Below are 21,866 nucleotides of genomic sequence, written 5' to 3'. Positions count from 1 at the left end.
CAGCACAGGATCCCAGGATGGTGTAGGAAGGGAAGAAGAAGGTTTATTGTCTAACAAGAGGAAACACTGCATGCTTCCCCTTATTAGATAATAAAGAAGCGAAATGAGAATTGGCTGCCACTGCAGCCAAAGTCTTATTTGATTTTTCCAGCCGTTGTTTCCAGCTGGAAAAAATGTGTTTGGGTCTCCCACACCTGGTAACCCCTTGTGAGGAAAACCAAACAATGTATAATGCGGTGGTGCCAAATCAACGCATAAAACCATGCATTAGATTTGCTTCACCCAGGTTATAATCAGGACCTAAGACATTCATACAATAATTACTTTTGGACTTTATTCAATAGTACCGTTCTTTAACTTTAACCATGTAAGATGTGTATATGTCTGAGAGATGCTCAGTAATGAGAGATCAGGGGTACCCTCAGGCTTAACATCTGTGTCTTCCAGCAATTATGCACATGCAAAACCTAAGCACTGACATTTTAAATACATTTCAAATTACCTGTGGACCTCTCCATGGTACTGAACTCTCCTAGGATAAAATTGATCCATTCTTTCCTTTTCTGAAGGATCATTTCAGATGTCAGCAAAAATGTTTGCAGCACACACTAAACAAACGTTTCCCAAAGGCTGCACATGGAGCACAACAGAGCTTCAGGCCCTGGCAAGTTTCCGCCTGTCAGTTGCTGTATTCAGTCAGCAAAGTTTGAAAATTCTATGTTGTGTTTATATCCCAAATTGACTCTAGAGAATGGCTTTTGTCTGCATCAAGAGAAAAGAAAACGAAATCCCATTGAATGTCAATGTCATCAAAACAGGATTTAAAGAATGACTTCTTTGTCTCAGTAAGGTTTTGTTTTACGGCTCATGCAAATTCATGTTTACATCACAGACAAAGCTCTCTTAAGTTTGAGTTATTTCAAGCTGGCACTCAAATTTTAGATGAATCTCAAACAGTGTTCAACTTCTGATGTCTTGAAGCCTTTGATACCACCTAATTAGACACTTTCATAATTGATATGTAGAAACAGCACTGCTCTGTTGTGATGTCTCATGGTGTAAAAGGAGGCTTCCAGAGGCCTTTCAGTGTGAACTGAGACGGGCCGGACACTGAAGACAAGTTGTATAACTCAACTGAAAGAATACAAAATACACATATTTAATGGCATAAAGTCAGTGCAACGAGGTTGGCATTTTGCTGACTGCAATAATGTATAATATTTACAGATTCCAGGTTACTCTAATGGAAAGAAGGAATTTTGCTATTAAAATGGTCCACTTATACATCCGAGGAAAGCAATATGATTAATTGCTGGTTTGGAAGGCATCTACTAAATGTGTGTAGTTCTCTTTCTTAAGTAACGTGTGTATTTTCTATACCGTCGGGGACCCTTTTGTACCAATGTGTGTCACACAAAAAAAAACATGTAGTTATTGCTTCAGCATGTGCCTGTATTGCACCATTAGTTACATATTATACAACATAATGTGCCTCTCCTTCAAAATAATTAGCATACAATAGTCACGACCCCTTTAGCATCATGTGGAACTCTATGGCCATATAACTGGTGGGTCAGCCATTCATGCACACTTTAAACATCTGTAACCCAGCTGTCATAAGACAGATGGGTTCGAGTCAGTGCAGGCCTCCAGGGCACTGTGGAGTGCAAAGTGAGGCCACTCCCTTCAATTAGGGCGCTGCTCTCACAGCATGAGTAGTGCCCTGATTGGTCTAGGGAGTTTCAGGCTCCAGCTTCTAGTTCCTGTGGAGGTCTGGTGCGGAGGATGTAGCGTTCGCCCGGTACGTTTTTTTTAAACTTTGATTTTTATTTATTTTTTGCACACATGCCAGTTCCCCCTCTCCCCTTAGATGCCAGCCGCTAGTGATCAAACGTCCACACCACCTCCTATGTTGAAGGTCTCAACTACTCAACTAAGCTACTCTGGAGAGTGATGGGTGATTTGGATTGGGATTGGATGTATCACCCATGTAGTCAACAAGACTTACTTCTGACTCATCCCTACAGTTTCAAAGATCTAATAAAAACCATGAAATGGTCATTGCTCGCAGTAAGCCCTTACTACTTTCTACTTACTGTTTTTCTAATAAAAATAAACATTCTACTTTTTATACTCTGCCACAAGAGTGACCTTTATCAGGGGCACAGAGAGGCAGGAGACACAGTTGCCCTGCCAAGGGTTATCCAGCAGCTTTCCCACCTCTAAATGCAGCACGGACACAGTGGGATTGATTGGGTGGGAGTGTTACCACTTTACAACCTTCCTCCTGCTCCCACAAACCCTACATGCGTCCTCGAATATGTTAAACTTGACTAGTTCGCACGCATACAAGTAATGTTCACTTCTATTTCCTTTTTAAATAAGTTATTGTCTTTTAAATTATCTTAAGAAAGCCACTTGGAATACTAGAACACTTGGACCATCTATAAAAAATGTGTGTATCTGAACACATGGAAAATAGGCATTATTTGCTATGAGGAGTAAAATGCTGACTTTTTTTCTTTGGCTCTTCATCCTAAATTTAAACCAGTCTGTATATGGGGTCCTCTCTGCCCACTCTCCATGATTTAGGGAAACACATTTTCACTTACATGAAGATTATCAAAATGATTAGAAGAGTTGTGGCCTTATCTTCTGATACAGTTAGGAGAAATGCAGAAACTCTAGAAGAGAATTGAGATAGTAAGTAACTTTAGATACAACGGTTCACACCATAATACGAGTGGGTCGGAATTACGAGTTGAATGTTATTAAATGCACCTAGTACTCACTGGGTGCATTCAATATCTCACCCTTCCTTAAATTTCAACAGGCCAGATTTGAAGGGAAACAAGCATTTGAAATGCAATAGGTCTCGCATTTATAAGAGTTTGAGCTATTGGCATTGTAAAATTACAATGCCTTTTATTTATGTTTTGGTTTTAAAACAAATAAAAGGCATTGTCATTTACAATGTCAGTAGCATAAACTCGCATAAAAGCAGTGTGTGGAGTGCAGCAGTGTGCGGCGTGCAGCAGTGTGCGGCATGCAGCCGTGTGTGGCGTGCAGCAGTGTGTGGCATGCAGCAGTGTGTGGCATGCAGCAGTGTTTCGTGTAGCAGTGTGCGGCATGCAGCAGTGTGTGGCGTGCAACAGTGTGCGGCGTGCAGCAGTGTGTGGCATGCAGCAGTGTGTGGCGTGCAGCGGCATGCCGCAGTGTGTGGCGTGCAGCAGTGTGTGGCGTGCAGCAGTGTGTGGCATGTAGCAGTGTGCGGCGTGCAGCAGTGTGCGGCGTGCAGCAGTGTGAGGCATGCAGCAGTGTGCGGCGTGCAGCAGTGTGAGGCGTGCAGCAGTGTGAGGCGTGCAGCAGTGTGTGGCATGCAGCAGTGTGTGGTGTGCAGCAGTGTGTGGCATGCAGCAGTGTGAGGCGTGCAGCAGTGTGAGGTGTGCAGCAGTGTTTCGTGTAGCAGTTTGAGGCGTGCAGCAGTGTGCGGCATGCAGCAGTGTGCGGCGTGCAGCAGTGTGTAATGCAGCTGTGTGCGCAGCAGTGTGTGGCATGCGGTAGTGTGCGGCGTGCAGCAGTGTGCGGCTTGCAGCAGTGTGTGGCGTGCAGCAGTGTGTGGCATGCAGCAGTGTGTGGCGTGGTTTGTAAACAACAAGAAAAGCGGACATCAATGGAAAGGGTGGGAGGGAACGAGCATATGGGGTGTGAGTTATAACGAAAGTTAATTGTTGTAAGAGGGGATGCAGGAAGTGAGGCCGAGCGCGCGCTGGCGAAAGCAGTCTGCTGCTTTCAAGTCCGATGCCAGATGCCAGCTTCGCGCTTGAATGCCTCACATGCACTGGCCATAAACCGCATTCATAAGGTCTTGTGGCCCTTACTAAATCTCTCTGAATGCGTGAGGCGGCGCACGCGCAGGAAGTAGCTGGTGGCAAATGGAATGCGTGTGGTTGTGCGCGTAACCGCCACCCGATCCGCCTGGGAAGCCTTTGGGAGCATTTTCTGAAGTTACTACAACAAAAAGTAAGGGGAAGTCAAGGAAGGGCTTTTATGATCAGGTCCAGCATACATGCCCAGAAGACTATATTCAAACACTGAGTATGAAGTTCCTATCGTAAAACGAAAAGAGGAAAGAAATGCTAACTGTGTGGTTGAAACCAATGGGAATTCGGAGAGTGATCTCCTTATTGGAATAAGACCCTCACACACCTGACAAGTAGGTGTCTTGCTTCATCATCGGGTCTGCTCCTACTCGGGCCGGCGCTGCAATGCCCGATCAGGCACCCATTGAGGGGCCTACTTCTCGGAGATCTTTTTTCCAGAGCCGATGGGTGAAGTGCAAGTGAGGATCCTAGTGTCAGTATACGTGAAGGTGTTGTGTGCGTTAAAATAGGGAAAAATAATCCAATTCAAAAGAATTTTTAATGAGTATGGTTACTCCCCTAATTAAAATGAGAATAGCGCGTATCGTCACTACAATGTTGTGTTGTGATACGCTAAAAAGAGGTCGACATGTTTCTTGCCTATTTATCAAAGTAGATGGCAATTCCTCAGGACCTAATGTTATACTACCTCCACATTTTTTGGTGGTGGTCACCCAGAGCGAATAGTGAAGGAGCGGCCACCATTACAGCACCCTAAAAAATGTGTAGGGGTGGTTGGTACCTTGGTGTCAACCGGGGTAAGCAATGCTTAACCTGAAATAAAAACACAGTTAGAATAATCAAAAACAATCCATTAAAATGCTATTACAATGAAAGTCACTCAACCCAATACTGTAGTTTGTGGTAGTGTAAAAACACATGCATTGGGACTGAGTGCAGTGACGTGCTAAAAGTGCAATGAACAGTGATCAATCAATGGAAGGACACTGCACTACAGTGGTGAAGCAAACAACAGAAGTACGAAGGAAGACAGAAAATAACCATCGTACTTGGAACATAAAGATATAAGGATATAATCTCATCAAAATGAGTCTCACCCTCGTTCAATCCGTGCCGGGCCATATTGGTACCGGTCTCCGCCAGCACTGCTGTCTAATGTCATGATATATGGTAAAAGCATGTTAAAGTCAAACCCATAATGGGGTGTAAACCACAGCGAATTCATTATTAGGACCCAGGTGAAGATGGTAACTTCTGTAAGGGTCATACGAGCTCCATGGTAACGTTGATTGTGAAATTCGAACCAACAGAGGCAGCCGTGGAGCGATAACACACATCATTAAGTAAATTTCAAATACATTATGAAACGATACTTGGCCGACTGTACTGACATCTGTGCCCAAAAGATCAGAGAAAGCCATGGTACCATAAACACATTGCCGAGCAGTCTACGTATTGTAATGGTGCTCGATTGGAATTTGGGTCGATTAGTATGAACCCGTGACAAGCGGATACCGCGTGTCTCTTAGTAGTAAAATCTGGTTAAGAAACCCCAGACCACGAAGGGGGTTTAAAAGGAATGGTATTACTCACGGTTTTGCAGTTGGATTAAATCGTTAACCCTACCCCTGCGGAACGGCCGGTCCAAGTAGTCCGGTGACCGTGGAATCACTAATGGTGCTTAAAAAGGGAAGTAGGACACTGGGTGCATGATCCATACTTCCGGGTCGGGTCAAGCAAGGACTAGAGCGCTACACGTTCTGGAGCGCCATATTGGGAAAGTGTGGACGGGGCCGGTCAACGAACGGTAAACGAGGAAAGACAATGGCTATGCATGTGATCTCGAAGGGTCATGCATTCAATCCTACGAATGCTTATAAAAGTATTAACCAATTCTGGTGGTTTACCAATCATAATGTATGTTTTATGCCAAGACAGTGCCCACATTTTAATGGAGACAAATGACGAACGGTAAACGAGGAAAGACAATGGCTATGCATGTGATCTCGAAGGGTCATGCATTCAATCCTACGAATGCTTATAAAAGTATTTACCAATTCTGGTGGTTTACCAATCATAATGAATGCTTTATGCCAAGACAGTGCCCACATATTAATGGAGATAAATGACGTGTAGCCCTTGGACCATGTAAACATTCGGTGGGTTTAGTTAATTCAAGAAATGTATATAAATGGTCAAATGTTTAATGGAGGCGGGAATTGTACTCCAGGTAGTCAGCCATTAATACAATTACTATTTGCATTAACTGAGTCTGTGATATAAATTTAACATGCTGAGAGTGACAACTAAGAGTACCCCTTAGTTTCTGGGGGTCAGCATGCTCCATGGAATCTCCTCGTTAAGTCCTGTTCTGTCAGAAGACAGTCTCAGGACCCAATGTTGTTCCAGACGGAACAAGGCATCCTTCGTCATGCCTGTGTGTGCTTCAAGGATGCACCACTCAAAGGAGTCAGGAGGATGTTGACTTTCTTTGTAATGGGTGGTCATTCTAGTGTTAGTCTTAGCACACCTGAAAGTGCTTCTATGTTCCATCATGCGGAGCTTAACCTGTCTTGTCGTCATCCCTATGTAAATAAGGTTGCAAGGGCAGCGCATCAAATAAACACAGTTGGTTGTGTTACAGTTCGTGTGTTTTTTCAAATGCCACAGAAAGTTGTTAGGAAGGTTCAGTTGTTTTGTGACCTTGGTTTGGGGACAAACAGAACATGAACCGCAAGGAAAATGTCCCTGTACTGGTGGTAAATGCCATAGGGTGTTCTGTGTTGTGTCACGGCGTTGTTTAGGTCTAGTGTGTATCAACATGTCTTTTATGTTGTTGGTCCTCTTAAAAGCAAACCTAGGGTTCGCAAGGTTCAGTGAACCGGTGTTCAAGATACCCCAGTGTTTGCGAATAATGTTCCTCAGGCGACTCGAGTCTGGTGTGTAGGTGGTGACACAGGTGATGGTGGTGTCGGGTTCTCTTGTCCTAACCTCCAACAATCCTTCTCGATTATTATTACATGCCCTTTTAAAAGCATCATTGATCACCTGTTTAGGGTATTGACGTTGGAGGAGATCTTGTCTCAACGTATTTGCTTCCTTTTTGTATTCAGCGAGGGTGCTGCAATTCCTTCTGATGCGAAGAAACTGGCCTATAGGCAGATTATGTCTCAATGCCCTGGGGTGATGACTGCTGAAAAGAAGCAGACTATTTCTGTCTGTAGGTTTTCGATATAGGGTAGTAGAGATTGTCCCTGCTTCCAATTTAATCATGAGATCAAGAAAAGGAATCTCCTTATTAGAGATCGTATTGGTGAATCTCAAGTGGGGATTCAAGGTATTGATCCACGTACAAAAATTGTTGCATTCAATCAACTCGCCCTTCCAGAAGATCAGGATGTCGTCGATAAACCGTTTCCACAATAAGATGTTAGAACCAAATGGATTATTGATATCAAAAATCTTGCGTTGCTCAAAAGCGGACATGTACAAACATGCCAGGCTTGGAGCAAAGGTACTCCCCATTGAAGTACCCTGGGTCTGATGAAAAAGTTGGGTACCAAACTGAAAATAGTTTTCTGTGAGCGCTAAAGTGGCGCATTCCATAATGAATGAAACTGGAGTAGGCGAACCCCATTCAGCAGTGGTTAGAATATCTTCGAGAACCTCCAAAGTGGCTCTTTGAGGGATATTCGTGTATAGGGCCTCAACATCCAATGTCACCAGAAGGTTCACCTCATTGGGATGTTGAAACCCCTCTAGGAGACGTAACACGTCAGTCGTGTCCCTCACATAGGAAGGAGTTTCCTTGACAAAAGGTTGTATGAAGTGGTCCACAAACTTGGAGAGGGGCTCTAGTATGGACCCTATACCTGACACGATGGGGCGTCCTGGTACTGGTGTCGTCCCTTTATGTATTTTAGGGAGACAATAGAAGTAGGGCACGACTGGATCGTTGGTTATTAGGAACCCTGCTTCTTTTTTCGAGATCCATCCTTCCGATTCTGCAGAGAAGGTCATAGCAGTGATGGTATTATGTAATCTCTGTGTGGGATTCTCTCTTATTGGAGTGTAGTATCTTCTATCACTCAGTTGTCTCTCACATTCGATGTTGTAATCTACTGTGTTCATAATAACAGTGGCCCCACCTTTGTCAGCTTGTTTGATTGTAATAGTCTCGTCAAGTGCCAGTGTTTTAATGGCTGTCGTCTCCGCCGTGGAGAGATTATGAAAGGATGTTGAATTAGTATTGGAATTGAAATCCTTCAAAACAGCTTGTTCAAATGTGAGGACCTCGTTGGGGACCATGCTGCTAGTGGGAGTGAAGGTTGACGGTTTGTGGAGTCCAGAATCAGTAGCAATCTGTGCTGGTTGATCCTGAAAGAAGGCTTGTAGACGGATTTTGCGAAAGAAGGTTTGAATCTCGCACCGATCCCTGAAAGTGTCTATTCTGGGAGTGGGAACAAAACCTAACCCCTTCTGTAGAACCTGTTCCTCAATGTGTGACATGGTTCTAGAGGATAGATTCACAATCAGTTTCTTTTCCCCTTGGTTTGACTCCTGGTCTCCACCGATCCTGTCGGTTGGTCCTGCCACTGAACTCTTTTTTGGCCTCTTCTGCGCCCTCTTCCTCTGCCCCAACCTCTGTCTAAAAAAGGAGGTGCAGGTCCGGTCTGGTAGAAGTGTGGTGGGCCTTGTGGGTATATAGGGTACTGCCAGAAGGGGGGTCCCGAATAGGGCGGGGCGTTAAAGGTTGGAAAGTTGGATGGTTGATAGGTACGTGTCTTCCTATTGTTCCAGCTCCCAGTGTTGGAGTCATTACTGGAGGAAGAGCCCCTCCGTGAAGTATTAGAACTATCATCTGAGGAGTATCCAATTGCTGAGCTTGTATAGTCTGCTTTGAGATAGGGGTAGACTTTCTCAGTTGAGAATTTCTGAATATCTTTTTGTAACTTGGTGATTTTTTGTTTCATAAGATATTCCCGGTTCTCTGCAAGTTCCGCATTTATCTCTGCTAGTTTATTCTTGTAAACTGCCGTCTGAATTGTCACCTTGATGGCTCCCTCGGCTGTTTGGATTCTAATTAAAAGGGCGTCTGCAATCCTTTTAGCTGTATTTATAATTAAAATCAGCCAGTCCCTAGTGCATTTCCAAGCAACTAGGGACCATTCTTTCTTGAAAAGAGCATCTTCTAAGAAGAGACGCGGAAAATTATTAACAATGAGACCGTTAGGAGCTATATTGGCTCTCAAATATTCGGTCATCATAGCCCCGTGTAGGGTGACTTTCAGCCACTCATGTTTTATGTTGGAAAGAGAGGACCAGTCCTCAGATTGACTGACCGAGGCAGAACTGCCATCCGATCCCAGTAAGGATGGTGCTCGTAAGATCTCTGCTGCTGCTTCATCACCAAAACTTAATCCTTGATAATCCTCCATAATAGGAAGATAAATCAGAATCAGTTAGAAGTGCTAAAAATAGAAAAATTAATCTTGGTGGGCCAAAGGAGTCAAGTAACCACCGTTTGGTAACCTTAAATTTATTCCCCACAGGAAAAACCTGTGCATATCACTACAACAAAAAGTAAGGGGAAGTCATTTTCTGAAGCCCCTACATAAGTCTCGCTGTGTGATCGCTTACGCGATAGCCAGGCGAGACCTAAAAAGTATAGGGTATTTACCGCACAATGTGGATTTTAGTGTGGTAAACACAAAAATCTGCATGATATTGACAAAAACGTGTGAGAGTTTATGTATCTCATCAGATAAATAAGGAACCCTGCCTCATTGTTATTTATAAGGTGCAATAAATAGCAACTTGATTCAATCGGGGCGCAAGTCCACACTGTCCTTCTTTTGTTCTTTCAAAGAAATGAGGGAAAGTACTGCAGATAGTGGCGCGCACGGAGAATGTTGACATGGCAACTAGGATCAAACAGAGGATTCATGAAAATAGATTCTGGGTAAGGTAGTGTTTTGAAGGATGTCCTCGCCTGACCTTTGGTGGAAATTACAAGTCGGCAAATGAAGCTGTGCACCTCTTTCTGCACAAGACATGTTGATGATGAAATCCCTTTAGTTTTTTCATGTGGTTATTATTTTTTCATAAAACAAATCAGTAATGGTTTGAAGGCCACGGATTTCGGGTAAAAAGTCACGATGCAGGTTTTGCATGAGATTATCCCAGCGATGCTCTGTTCAATCCCACGGGGAGACGATGGGGGCGCGTTTTACACACGGGAGCAGACAGCTGGCTAGCAGCGAGCCTCGGGAAAGCCCCCCGGCTTGCCCCCCCCCCGCCGTGACTTTATTTACAGACACATCCCCTTCAATCATGGCTTGTTGACTAGGATGTTGTGATGACACCTTTGAACAGGGTTTAGGCCTGATGAAATAGAGTTAAATGCAATTACTCTGAAAGAGATAATGCAGAGGCCCTTTAGTTCTTTGGAATTACATGCTAATCTCTTGTTAAAATGTGCTGGTAGGAACAGCCGAAACTCAAATGCACCCATATCCTCCTGACGAGGTGTAAATGTGCAATCATATTTAAGGCGGTTTACAGGAAGGTTTTAGTTCTGGCCGGCATGAAAGGTTGGTTTGACGACTAAAGTGGACTCAGGAGAATGATTGGCTTGTTTTGAACGGTCTCATGACAGCTCACATACAAAGGTAAAACATGCTGTCTCGCCATTTCTTGATAGACGACCATCTGCCCCGGTACGCTCTAAACCTTGTACAGGCAAAGTTTTGAATGATTTTGAGACCTTGTTGGATGTTGGAAAGTGGGTTATAAGTAGTGGTAAATATACTTCTACGACTAGCAATAAGACCACTAACACAATATAGGGCTCGGTACACGTCTTAAAAAATTCATCCCATGCTCAATATTTGGTAGCTTTTCTTCAAGCAGGCAGGCTTAACTTCAAAGACAGGTATGTAAAGCACTTAAAATCACCAACTCAATAAATAATTAAGACAACATATACAATAAAAATCCAAATGGGAAATATTTTTACCTTTAAAATAACAACAAAATGAAAATAATCCAACATAGGGAATCGGAAATATGATTTTTTAAAGATTTAGCACTATATAGCACATAGAAACCTTTACCACCTGTTAGGACATCTGGTCGCGCTAGACCGGGACAAAGTCAAATTTTCAGGCCGGCTGCGATGGAGTCCTGTGTGGCTACCCCTTGTGGTAGGTCTTAGTCAAAGTTTTTACCATTGGACTTAGAAACTTTTCTGGAGCTTTTCTTCCTAGGGTCTATCAAAGCTCTCAGTCAGTCTGGATTCAGTGAGGGTTCGCCGGCTTGCCTTGCAACTAGATCCCGGTCAAACTTGTGGAAGTCCAACCTCTAGAGCTTTCTAGTCGGATGAACCAGGGATCCAAACCAGCTCGCGGTCGAAGGTGGGCGGCTTGACTCTTGCAGTTGGTCTTGGTCACCTCTTACATTCGCACTTAAAACTTTATGGAGCTTTTTCTTGCAGGGTCCCTCGATGCTCTTCACCAGGCTTGATTCGGTGAGGGTTTGCCGGCTTGGGTTTCAGCTTACTCCCGGTCAAACTCTGGAAGTCAGACCTCCGGAGCTTTTCAGCGGGACAAACCTGGACGGCTGTCCTGCTCTCGGTAGAGGGTTGCCGGCTTGGCTGGCCTGGTTGAGTCTGTCCACTTCTGAAGCTTTTTTCCAAAGTTGCTCCAAACTTCTCTAAACTTCTGGAACTTCATCCTGAAGTTCATTTGAGGGTCCCAAAGTGTCCAAAACTTAGTCCAATGGTCGGGAAGTTCCAAGATGGTCCTTGAAAGTTTGGGACTTCAATTCCCACAATCCACTTTGACAAAACTTTAACAAATCCACTGTTAGTACTCCAGGCTGAGGATTCTTGGTGGTGATGTTCCAGATGATCTCGGTTAGCCTGTAGCTTTCAGGAAGTTTTGAAGCAGGTTTTAGCCACAGGGCTGTAGTTCCAGATTATGCAGCTTGTGAAATCAGTCAGAGTGCAGGGCCTGGTTGGTGAAAATCAATCTTCCAGCGGCAAACCATCATCCAAACTCTGCTCTTAATGTGTAGATCAGAGTGGCTCTGTGGTCATTTGATGTAATTTATTTACATATAAGTAATCAGGCATATTGCATCTACTTTATAAAACAAAACAACTGCTCCTTATTGGCACATTTTTTATCAAAGACTCAAGTTTTTTGTTCAAAACAAAACAGTTTAATTAAGTTTCAAAAAGCAAATCTGAGAGGCTCTGCCACTCTCAGATACGTATTCCAAGTTCTCTGGGTCAAGAAGGATGGCCGGCGTGTCCAATCAGGTGCAGGGCAACACCCCAGGGTATGGCCACATCCTCCAGAGTGTGGCCCTATCTTATCCCAGAGAGCACGATTTCTCCAAAATTTATCATGCTGATTTTCCAGCAGAGAGAAGAGCTGGCTAAATACACCCCCAGGATAGTTAATCTCCATAGACTCTCCCTCCCCTGGGACAACTAGGAGAGACCCCGGGGGTACCTATTATTTCCAAGCATTGTAGTTTATCACGTTCTAAATGCCCCAAACACTAAAGCTGAGTTTGGGTATAATTTGCATTTTAATAGCAGCCCTGCAACACAGGGCTGTTTTTAAACTGACCTCAGGCTTCAGCAGTGCCCACATGCCAGTGCAGAAAGGGCTGCTGGCCTCTAAACTGCCATGCCCTATTATATACCAGGGACTTAAATGTAGTTTCAATCCCCCTGCCCTATTATGTACTAGAGCCTTTTAGGGGAGGTCATGCCAATCATAGGTGTACCCTAACCCATAGTGTAGCCTAGTGTATGTAGGTGTTTTCACTGTATTCTAAGTGCCTCTTTCAGCATAGCACTGGGCTTGATTAAGCAGAGCCCAGGGTCAGTCAGAGTATGTTACCACCAGTATCAGTCAGCAAAAAAGTTGCAAAAAAGTTGGGGGATGGTCTGGGCACTGGATGACTTAGCAACAACCTAACGACCTAACCCTGCTTTTAATGTGCAGATCGGAGTGGCCCTGTGTTCATATGTGTGTAGCATATTGGATTATGACTCAGTGGTGGTCCCTAGATTCTAAAAATGATTCAATGGGGGTCCTGGGTTCCAGTAATGATTAGGTGGGGGTCCAGTGAAGTCACAAGGTTAAGAGCCACTGATCTAAGGTATTCATTTAGCACTTGGCTGGACAGTGGAACCATCAATTGGTGATTTCCTGCCCCTTCAAGCTCAGAATCCCCCACCGCATTTAGAGGTTGAGGAATCAGTGATTAGCATTTGGTGGATCCTCCGAAAAATAAAATAAAAGACAGCAGTCCTTATGAATGAAACCATTTTTGGAGTTGGCTTCTGGAAAGGAAAAAATGAATGCATAGCCGACCAACAACATGGCTCCCGCTTGCCATTAATTTCTGATGAGAGTGCATCTCCCTTTCCAGTGGCACGGCTTTTATCAGAAATAGACAGTGGCAGTCTAATAAAAATGCCCTACAACACTTAACAAAATACATATATATACATGTATACAGGTCTACTTGCCTGTCTACTATATTCAAATGGTGCGGAACGGAGACTACATGGGTGACATCAGAGGCACAGAACACTTGGAGTGAGAAATACTACAGAGGGCATTAATATATGCTCATCAAGGTAAACAGGGAAGCAGGCCTGCATACATGATTTTTGTTAAATGTTGTACGTCATGTCTTGTCTTCTAAGATCCTAACTTATAGGACTAGGCCAACTTAGTACCTACAAAGAATTAAGACAGATGGGTGACTGCATAGGTCCTGATGAAAGCCCTGTAACTAAGTGACCTAAACACGAGGGCTGAAACATGTTGAAACACATTAGGATGAAGAGACATTGTATCCCTCTCAGAATACATACCTTTCTTGTGTTTTAACCATCCCAAAGGAACTCCATAATAAATGGATACGAGGGTGCCCTACAGGTATTTTTATCTTTAACAAGTAGATCTCTGTCAGATAAATTAGCATAAGCCCTCCCTGGAAGATGGTCGAGCCCATCTGGGTTTATAGGAACCAGGAGGAAACCCAATGATGAAGCATGACTCCAGTAAGATGTGTGAGGGTCACAAAGGAAACCAAAGTGGGGCACCCTGCAGGTTAGGCATGACCAAGCAGAATGAAGAGAAGTAAAATATCAAGGGGTAGTCTGGGTCAATTCTGAGACTAACCACTAAAGATGAATTCATGGGTCTACCATGGCACCGTGGGCTGCTGGCCAGAATTGAGGTACATTATCAGAGCTGTGTGTAGACTTCGACTTCCAGGGCTTCCAGGGCTGCTTGTGCTTAGGTATTCCAGTTGAGTAATGACAATTTATTTATGAGTTATGTCTGAAAAACATGCAGCACAGCAGGTCTGGATTGAGGTACATTACCAAAGCTGTGTGTAGAGTTCAAGGGGTGCATTTAAGTAATCAAGTTTTTTTGTGAGTTATGTACGGAAAACATGCAAAAAAAGTGCAGCGGTCAGGATTGATGTACTTTCAGGGATGCAGTTGCATATGGGGTTGCAAGCGAATAATGAAATGTTCTTTACGAGATATGTCGGAACAGCATGCAGTGAAGCGGGTCATGATTGATGTACTTTGTCAGAGGTGTGTGCAGAGTTTGAGGTCTGGAATAGCGTATGGCGTCGCAGGTAAGTAATGAGATTTTGTTTTATGTGATATGTGTGGCCTTAGTCCTGTGACAGAATGCAGTACAGCAGGTCAGGATTGACATACTTTGGCAGAGCTGTGGACACAGTTTCAGGGGTAGAATAGCATACAGCGTAACCGGTGTATTGCATACTATTACATAAGTCATTCACATCTTCATACCCATTTTTAGACCTGGCATCCTTGGCATGGGTTTCCCCCTAACTTTATGCCTTCAACCTTCTTGTTTTGCTGACTTTGTTTTTGCTGGCTTTTAGGATCTTCACACTTTACCATTGCTAATCAGTGCTAAAGTGATGTTGACCTCTCCTTAAAACATGGTAGAATTTGGCTTATATTCAACTGGTATATTTAATTTACTTTTAAGTCCCTAGTAAAGTAGCACTACCTGTGCCCAGGGCCTCTAAATTGAATGATACTAATGGGCCTTCAGCACTGATGGTGCCACCCACTTAAGTAGAATTTCTAAACATGTCTCAGTTCTGCCATTGCTCCCTGTGTGTGCAGATTTAAGCTGCCATTTTGACCTGGAAAGATAAAGCTTTTGCCAGGCCCAAACCCTCTTTTTTTAGTACATATAAGGCACCCCTAGGGTAGGACCTGGACAGCCAAGAGGGCAGGGTACAATGTATTTTCAAAAGTTGGACATGTACTTTTACGTTTTACATATCACACACACTAGGGAGCTTAGGTGTGCCTGGGTGGGCCTTCACTGGCAGGATGGAATGGTGGAGCTGGGCACATCCCTACTCACATTTGCAAAGTCAGGTTCTTGTGTCCATACAAAGGGCTGCATACCCCCTGTAATTACTTTGCAGCCAGGAGAGGCAGGCAGCTTATGAACTTGAAACTGAAACTTCCAGAAGCTTCTATCATTTCAAAGGAAGGTCCAGGTATATTCATTGGAGCCCAGGCGTTAACTCTTCAGTACACTTCTGGGCCTGTGGACACTCGGCCAGAAAGAAGGACTGCTGTGCTGCTGAAAGGACTGCTACTCTGCTGGACTGCTGCTCTGAAGGACTGCTGTGCGTGCTGACCTGCTGCCTGCCACCCTCTTGTCAGGGTGAGAAAGACTGGACCTGCATCAGTTGAACCCAAGACCCCAGAGTGACTCCAAGGGCTAGTTGGCTGGCCTCCCTACTAAAGTCTCGGGGACAGAGGGCTCCAACAACCTTGAACCCAGCACCTGGACTCTGCTGTCTGTGAGTCCTACCATGCCAAGTGGTGCCATCTCCAGTTTTGGCCTGTTGGAGCAGGGCCTGAACGTGCTCTATCACCCCATCTCAGGATCCAGCAGAACCAACTCATCTCCTCGTCTGTGCAGTGCCAACCCCAGAAGAACTGACGCAACCCTCTCTGCTGCGAGGAGTCCCTCAGCACAAGGACTCTGCTTTGACCTTGTAGCCCACATTGGAACAACCACTGTACAAAGCTTCACCGACGCGGGCCATAGCATCACAAATATCTTGTTGACAGTAGCCTTGACGACAGTGCAGGATGTTGCATCGCAGGCTCACAGCTCTTCAGATCTGACGCATCACCTCGAGTGCACAATGCATCCTTGATGCCGGAGTTCACATTACTTGCCCTTGTCAACGGGACCCTTGCTGATGGCGCAGGACCTGCATCGCAGCTTTGCAGCTCATCGGAACAGACACATCGCCTTGGCTGCGCAACGCATCTTCGACGCGGGAACTCACAACGCTCCTCAACGAGGATTCAAGGTACCCTTGTTCAGTGCACCTAACCAGGTCCCTATAGCCAACCGGTGCTCCATCGCGGTCAGCTTGACCTGTGACTTTGTCCCAGTCCAGTGCAACCAGATATCCACAATTGGCGTCTTGTGCTTTTCTGAGATATTTGTAATAGAATCTTTAAAATTGCATATTCCCAGTTCCACTGATTGGATTTATGTTGTTTTGGTCTTGTCTCATTTATTACATTTTCCTCTATTTTTCTAAATTGCGTTTTCACTGTATTGCTGTTTGAAGTGCTGTACTTTACACATTACCTCTAAGTCAAACCTGATTACTCTGTGCCAAGCAACCAGAGGGTTGAGCATAGGTTAATTTTGGATTTTTTTGTGCCTCACTCTGACTGGGATTGTGGTTGCTGCTTTAGCAGGGTTTCACCCACTCAACTAGTAACCCAATTTCTCATGCTCCTGGATAGTGAGAGTAAATAGGCGCTACATGTGAATTCAAGGTGGGAGCAAGATTGAGGTACATTGCTAAATCTGTGGGCAGCAGTGGAACTGCAAAAGCCCTGGCTGGCTCCTTGCTTTGCTGAGCAGTAAAGGTGTATTTCTATTTATAGAATGCAAAGAAGCGTGAGTTCTGTTACCTGGTGTTGACCTTGAATCCCGTGTTATTTTTCAGCGTCGGAGATCACGCAGGAGAGCGTGGACACACTGATGGAGAAATTTAAGGAGAGTTTCCGCACAAACACCCCCATCGAGATCAACCAGCTGCACCCGACGTCACACAGCACCACAATGGGCAGGAGGAAGCGCCGGGGCAGAGCCCGAGGTGAGAGCCGTATCTGTAAATAAGTGCCTACTCTCACATAAATGAGCTCACAGGGCTGGGACTAGGAGCTGTCACCTTTTAGGTGCCTTGATCCAAACAAAGCACTTACAGTAATATACAATAGAACACATGTAAAAATACTCAGTGATGTACTCGCTCTTTGCTGGCAGTGGCCGTCACAGTTAGAATCCCAATAAGGCCAACTCAGCCCGCAACCATTTCTGGGCAGTAAATTGCATATAATTCAACTAGGTAGTTGTAGGGTGTCTGTTATGTCTGGTCCACACTCTGGTCAGACATGCACTCTAGTCCAAGTACATCTTAAGGATTTTAGGGGTCCTTGGGCCAAATGTATTTTGGAGGCCCCTGTTCTGAACAGCTTTGAATTTATGATCCAGTTTCAGCTCTTTCATGCCCCCTTTGGCCAGGTCACTGACAGTGCACATGCACACTTGTCCAAATTCTTTAGTGTGTTTACATCAAATATTCAGGGATAGTGATGGGTGTTTTCAATGTTGTAACATAGCAGCAGCTCAGTGACATTATTACAAATAATCTCTGTGATACCCTCCTATTTCTCATATGTGTTTTGAGCTAAAAGAAACTTTTTTCTACAAAATGTCTGTCATAGATTCTCACACATCTCCCACATTAAAAGGAAAATGGTATTTTAAACCATCTGTTTAAGAATTATGGAAGGTCATCAGGGCAAGAGTCTGCAGAAGAGAGCTGGCTCTATCAGGGAGCCTCCCTGAAAGGGTGGGCCCCTGGGCGAACGCCCACTTTGAGCATGCCTTGAAAAGACTTTGCTCCATCCACACCATCAGTTTCTGGAATGCCCAGCGCTAGAGTGGCAGCTGCCAGAGTTGGTAGTTATTGGGGGATTGCGACTGGGGTCGCTGCTGCTGTTTGCTGCTGTTACACCTACCAGGATACTTTCTAATAGAAGTGATTCTGAGCACTCACCATGGCTCCTGATCTTGTTTATATCCCCTGTGACTCTGGCAATGAGGATGGCATGCTGCCAGTCTGCATGGAATGCCATGCCGCTGTCGCGGGGCACGGGGTCCATGGGGACTAGCAGTGTGCACCTTTGAGTGTGGCCGAAGACTTACTTCCTAGTTCCTCTCTGCACCCGCTTAGGAATAACTGTGCCTTGTTCTGTACAAAATGTAAACAAAAACAATGTCTCAACTGGTCATCATTTCAGAAGGCAAATTAAAGGAAGAATTAATCAATCAGAGGAGTGGACAAAATGCACCATACTCATGGGCTCGGTTACCGGGCGCCTCACTCGCCCGTTCCTCCCGCCCTTGGCCTTAACTTTTGGGCCACCGAGGACCGCTATTGACATTGGCGGCCTAGGCTACATGGGGCTTTTTTTACCCGCACGTTTCCTCTGTTGGCTTGTACCATTTGGACCCTCGAGGACCGCAATTGTAATTTGGCAGCCCGCAAAGATTTTCACAGTAGAGTTTTTTTGTGACCTCAGGTTCTCCCACCCTCACCCCTGACGAATTGCCGGTGGAAGATCATTACCCTTCCTGCACACAGTTTATCCCACAAGGACACCAATTTCTTCTACGGTGTCCTCGCCCCTAAGTACTGCAGAAGCAGCAAGGACAGCACCCGTCCAGCTGGACCTTCAACTACCATTCCAGCACTATAACGATTTAAGAAACCTGGTCCTGTTGATGACCCTTAGAAAAATAGAGAACATTTCAATGAGCCAAAGCACACCAAGATCATCAAGTAGGTTAAGGGGAAAATGAGAAATGAATTATTAAAAGTTAAAGGCAAAAAGCACCCAGAAAAATCAAGCATTATGAAAAAACAGTAGTTCATGATGGACTGCGACCTAGGTGCGACTTCAGGTCAACCACAATTTAGTAGATGTTGAACACACAAAGCTGGTGGTACTGGGAAAATAATTTATCTTAAGACTTAGGGCCTGCATTATAATTGTGGCAGACAGGGTTACTCTGTCACAAACGTGACGGATATCCCGTCCGCAGTAATACAATTCCATTATTTCCTATAGAACTTGGAATACGGCGGACAGGATATCCGTTATGTTTGTGAGAGAGTATTCCATCTGCCAAACTCGTAATTATTCTCTTAGTCTCCATTAGATGGGAAAGGTTCTTCTGGTCAGTACTACAGGCCACAGCTCCTCCGGGCAGGCTTCTGGGTACCAGGTCTCTTTACTGCCGGGTCTTCTGTAGGGCTAGTCTTCTTTAGTCAGCTGGGCTCACTTGGAGTGAGGAGGATTTCTGCTTTTTGTGTCCCTGAAGTAGGTAAAGAAAGGCCAGCCACTTTACCCGTGGAGAGCATTTCCAGTCCCTGGATGCCAGCGGGATACAGGAGTTCTAGGGTCCTTCTGTGAGTTCTCTTCTTTGAGCAGGAGCCAGGAGTTAGGGTTCTTGTTCCAGCAGGGACTTTTTCTTTGGGGGAATCTTCCTGTGTCTAGGAATGTTCTGAGGACTTGGTAGTGGAGTTGCCAGATTTCTCGTGTTAACCTGCAAGTGACTGGGGAAATTCTATTGCCCAATCCTAACAAATGTCTCACAGTTCCCCCACCTCCTTTTGCAACACTTCTCTTTGCCTTACTGCAAAAATTACACAGAAGCCCTTGTTTCAAAATGGCAGGACCCAGCTGCCACCAGTTAGGCAATTTTAAGCTCCTTGCCCACTTTCCTACCTGACAGCTTCAAAGCTGGGGGCCCCTCCTACTGTGGCTGGAGCCTAACTGTCTAGCAGGGTCATTGGGATCATCAGAGGAAGCCCTCATGGGCATCACCTAGTCAAAAGCTATAGCTAAGCTACCCTTTGTTCTGATAACTATTCCTGCCCACTCACAGATAGCTAATCCCAGCTGTGTTCATCCGTTAATAAACCCACTGGCCTTTCTTCAGCTCAGAGGCAAGCCATTCCTCTGTAAGTCAGAGTTGTTAATCCTCTCAGCTAAGGCTGTGTATTTCAGTTCTGGTGGTGTGATGATTGGCAGAACAGTTTTGGTCCAGTTCTGGCACAGCAGCCTGAAGTGCATTTTTACAAAGTTACTTTTCTACAACGTTGAAAAAAATTGGATTCTACCATTAAGTCAGATTTCACAAACTAGCAGGAAAAAACTTTCTAGCCATTTCCGGAGTGCAGGTGGAAAATAAAGATTTTAATATCACCAGGGCCTCTTAGGAATAGGGCAGGCGAGACCTGCAGAGTGAAATATAGTTTAGCTTTTATTTCACTGTGAGTGCACACAATATGATGTGCCCCCAATTGATATATTTATTAGCATCAAGCTGGTGAGCTTATAAGCCACACTTTAGGGGTGACTTGTATAAAAAAGGCGTATCCTACATGGCAAAGGAATTTTTTCCTGCCATGTGTCACTGCAGTGCATTTAAACTCAAGCGTAGCCAGAGCACTGTAGTACTCCTCACAGAAATGTGTTTCTTTCACATATATAGGTGGTGTAAACATACACTTCAGCCATCATATGACATTTAACTTTCCATACCGTGGGTGCACTTTATAATGGACTACTTAAAGGGCACTTAAACAGGATAAATAGGAAGTTCAAATGTAGAGCACAGGATTTAGAGGGGAAGCACAGGCATGTCACTACTGTTTAGCAGTGGTAAAGTGCACAGAGTGGAAATATCATCAAAGACAGGGTGCCAACAAGGCAAAAACTCTGGGGTGATCATGCAAAACAATTCAAATTTGTTACAAAACTCCTCTCATCCAGATTGGCAGTCTTCTTCCAGTGGGCTTTTCATACCAAGAACAGATGTGTCATATGCTTTCGTGTAATTAGGCAACATTTCTGCAGAATTACATGTAATTACGCAAAATGTAAATCTGTCATCTAATGCTATATTTTAGCACAAAACTAAAGGATAGATTTCACACTAAGAAAATAATGTAAAAATGCAAATGCACAGTGAACAAAAGCTTCTCGTGTTTGGTTGTTCCAGTGCGTTTGCTGTAAATTTTTACAGCAATTAGCACATTTGCTGTACATTTTTACAGTGATTGGAAGGTAATTAGGAGAAGGGACATTATGACATAACTTCAGGAATTTAACATAATAAGCTTACTGCAAAATTCCCAAAATTAAATTAATGATGTCATTATAATTATAATTTTGCTCAGGCATAGTCTCTTCCATTAGGCTCTTCATAACTAGACTGACAGTGACTTCTTACGTTGGATTCTTTACACTCAGACTGTTCCTGTACTCCTACACTAGGCTTTTTGCATCCGGACTGGCAGAGTGCTCTGTGTTAGATGCTTCATTCCCAGATTTGCTGTGTACTCTTATGTTAGGTTCATCACACCTAGACTAGCAATGTCCTCTTTCAATAAACCCTTCACACCCATACTGACAGAGGAGTGCTCTTTTACTTATTCTCACATGCCTGTGAGAGTCAGCGGCGAAACTTACAACTACAAGTTAGTACAAGTGCAAAGGGTGCACAGTCCTTTCTATGTGTACTAATTTATGTCTGTCATTTTTTCGAACATTTACAGTTTGTTCGTATTTTTGATGTTTTGGGTCTAATTGACAAAGGCACTAAAAATATAAAAAATGCCCCTGCTGGAGTACTATTTTGCGTACTCAAAATTGCTTTTGTAAATAGGCCCCACTGACTGTACCTATAATCTATCGGGCTTTTAAGACACTCAGGCAGAATAAAACATGCAACTTGAACTTTTTCCCTTTATTTAAGTCGAAGTATCTTGCTGCTT

The 21,866-nt window shown here is 44.3% G+C and overlaps 1 protein-coding gene across 2 annotated transcripts in view; it reads left to right on the top strand.

Moving 5' to 3' along the window:
- Positions 1 to 21,866, top strand: part of ASTN2 (astrotactin 2) — a 2,498,474-nt gene that overhangs the window by 786,664 nt on the left and 1,689,944 nt on the right. For both annotated transcript variants that reach the window (XM_085612137.1, XM_085612129.1), the window contains exon 4: positions 16,962 to 17,111. In XM_085612137.1, coding sequence (XP_085468263.1) covers positions 16,962 to 17,111 — 150 coding nt within the window. The remainder of the gene's footprint in view (positions 1 to 16,961; positions 17,112 to 21,866) is intronic.

Source organism: Triturus cristatus, chromosome 1_2 (genome assembly GCF_964204655.1).
Source record: "Triturus cristatus chromosome 1_2, aTriCri1.1, whole genome shotgun sequence".
In the NCBI taxonomy this organism is placed as follows: Eukaryota; Metazoa; Chordata; class Amphibia; order Caudata; family Salamandridae; genus Triturus; species Triturus cristatus.
The sequence above is the reverse complement of the archived record's forward strand: the minus strand, read 5'-3'. Positions and strand labels throughout refer to the sequence as shown.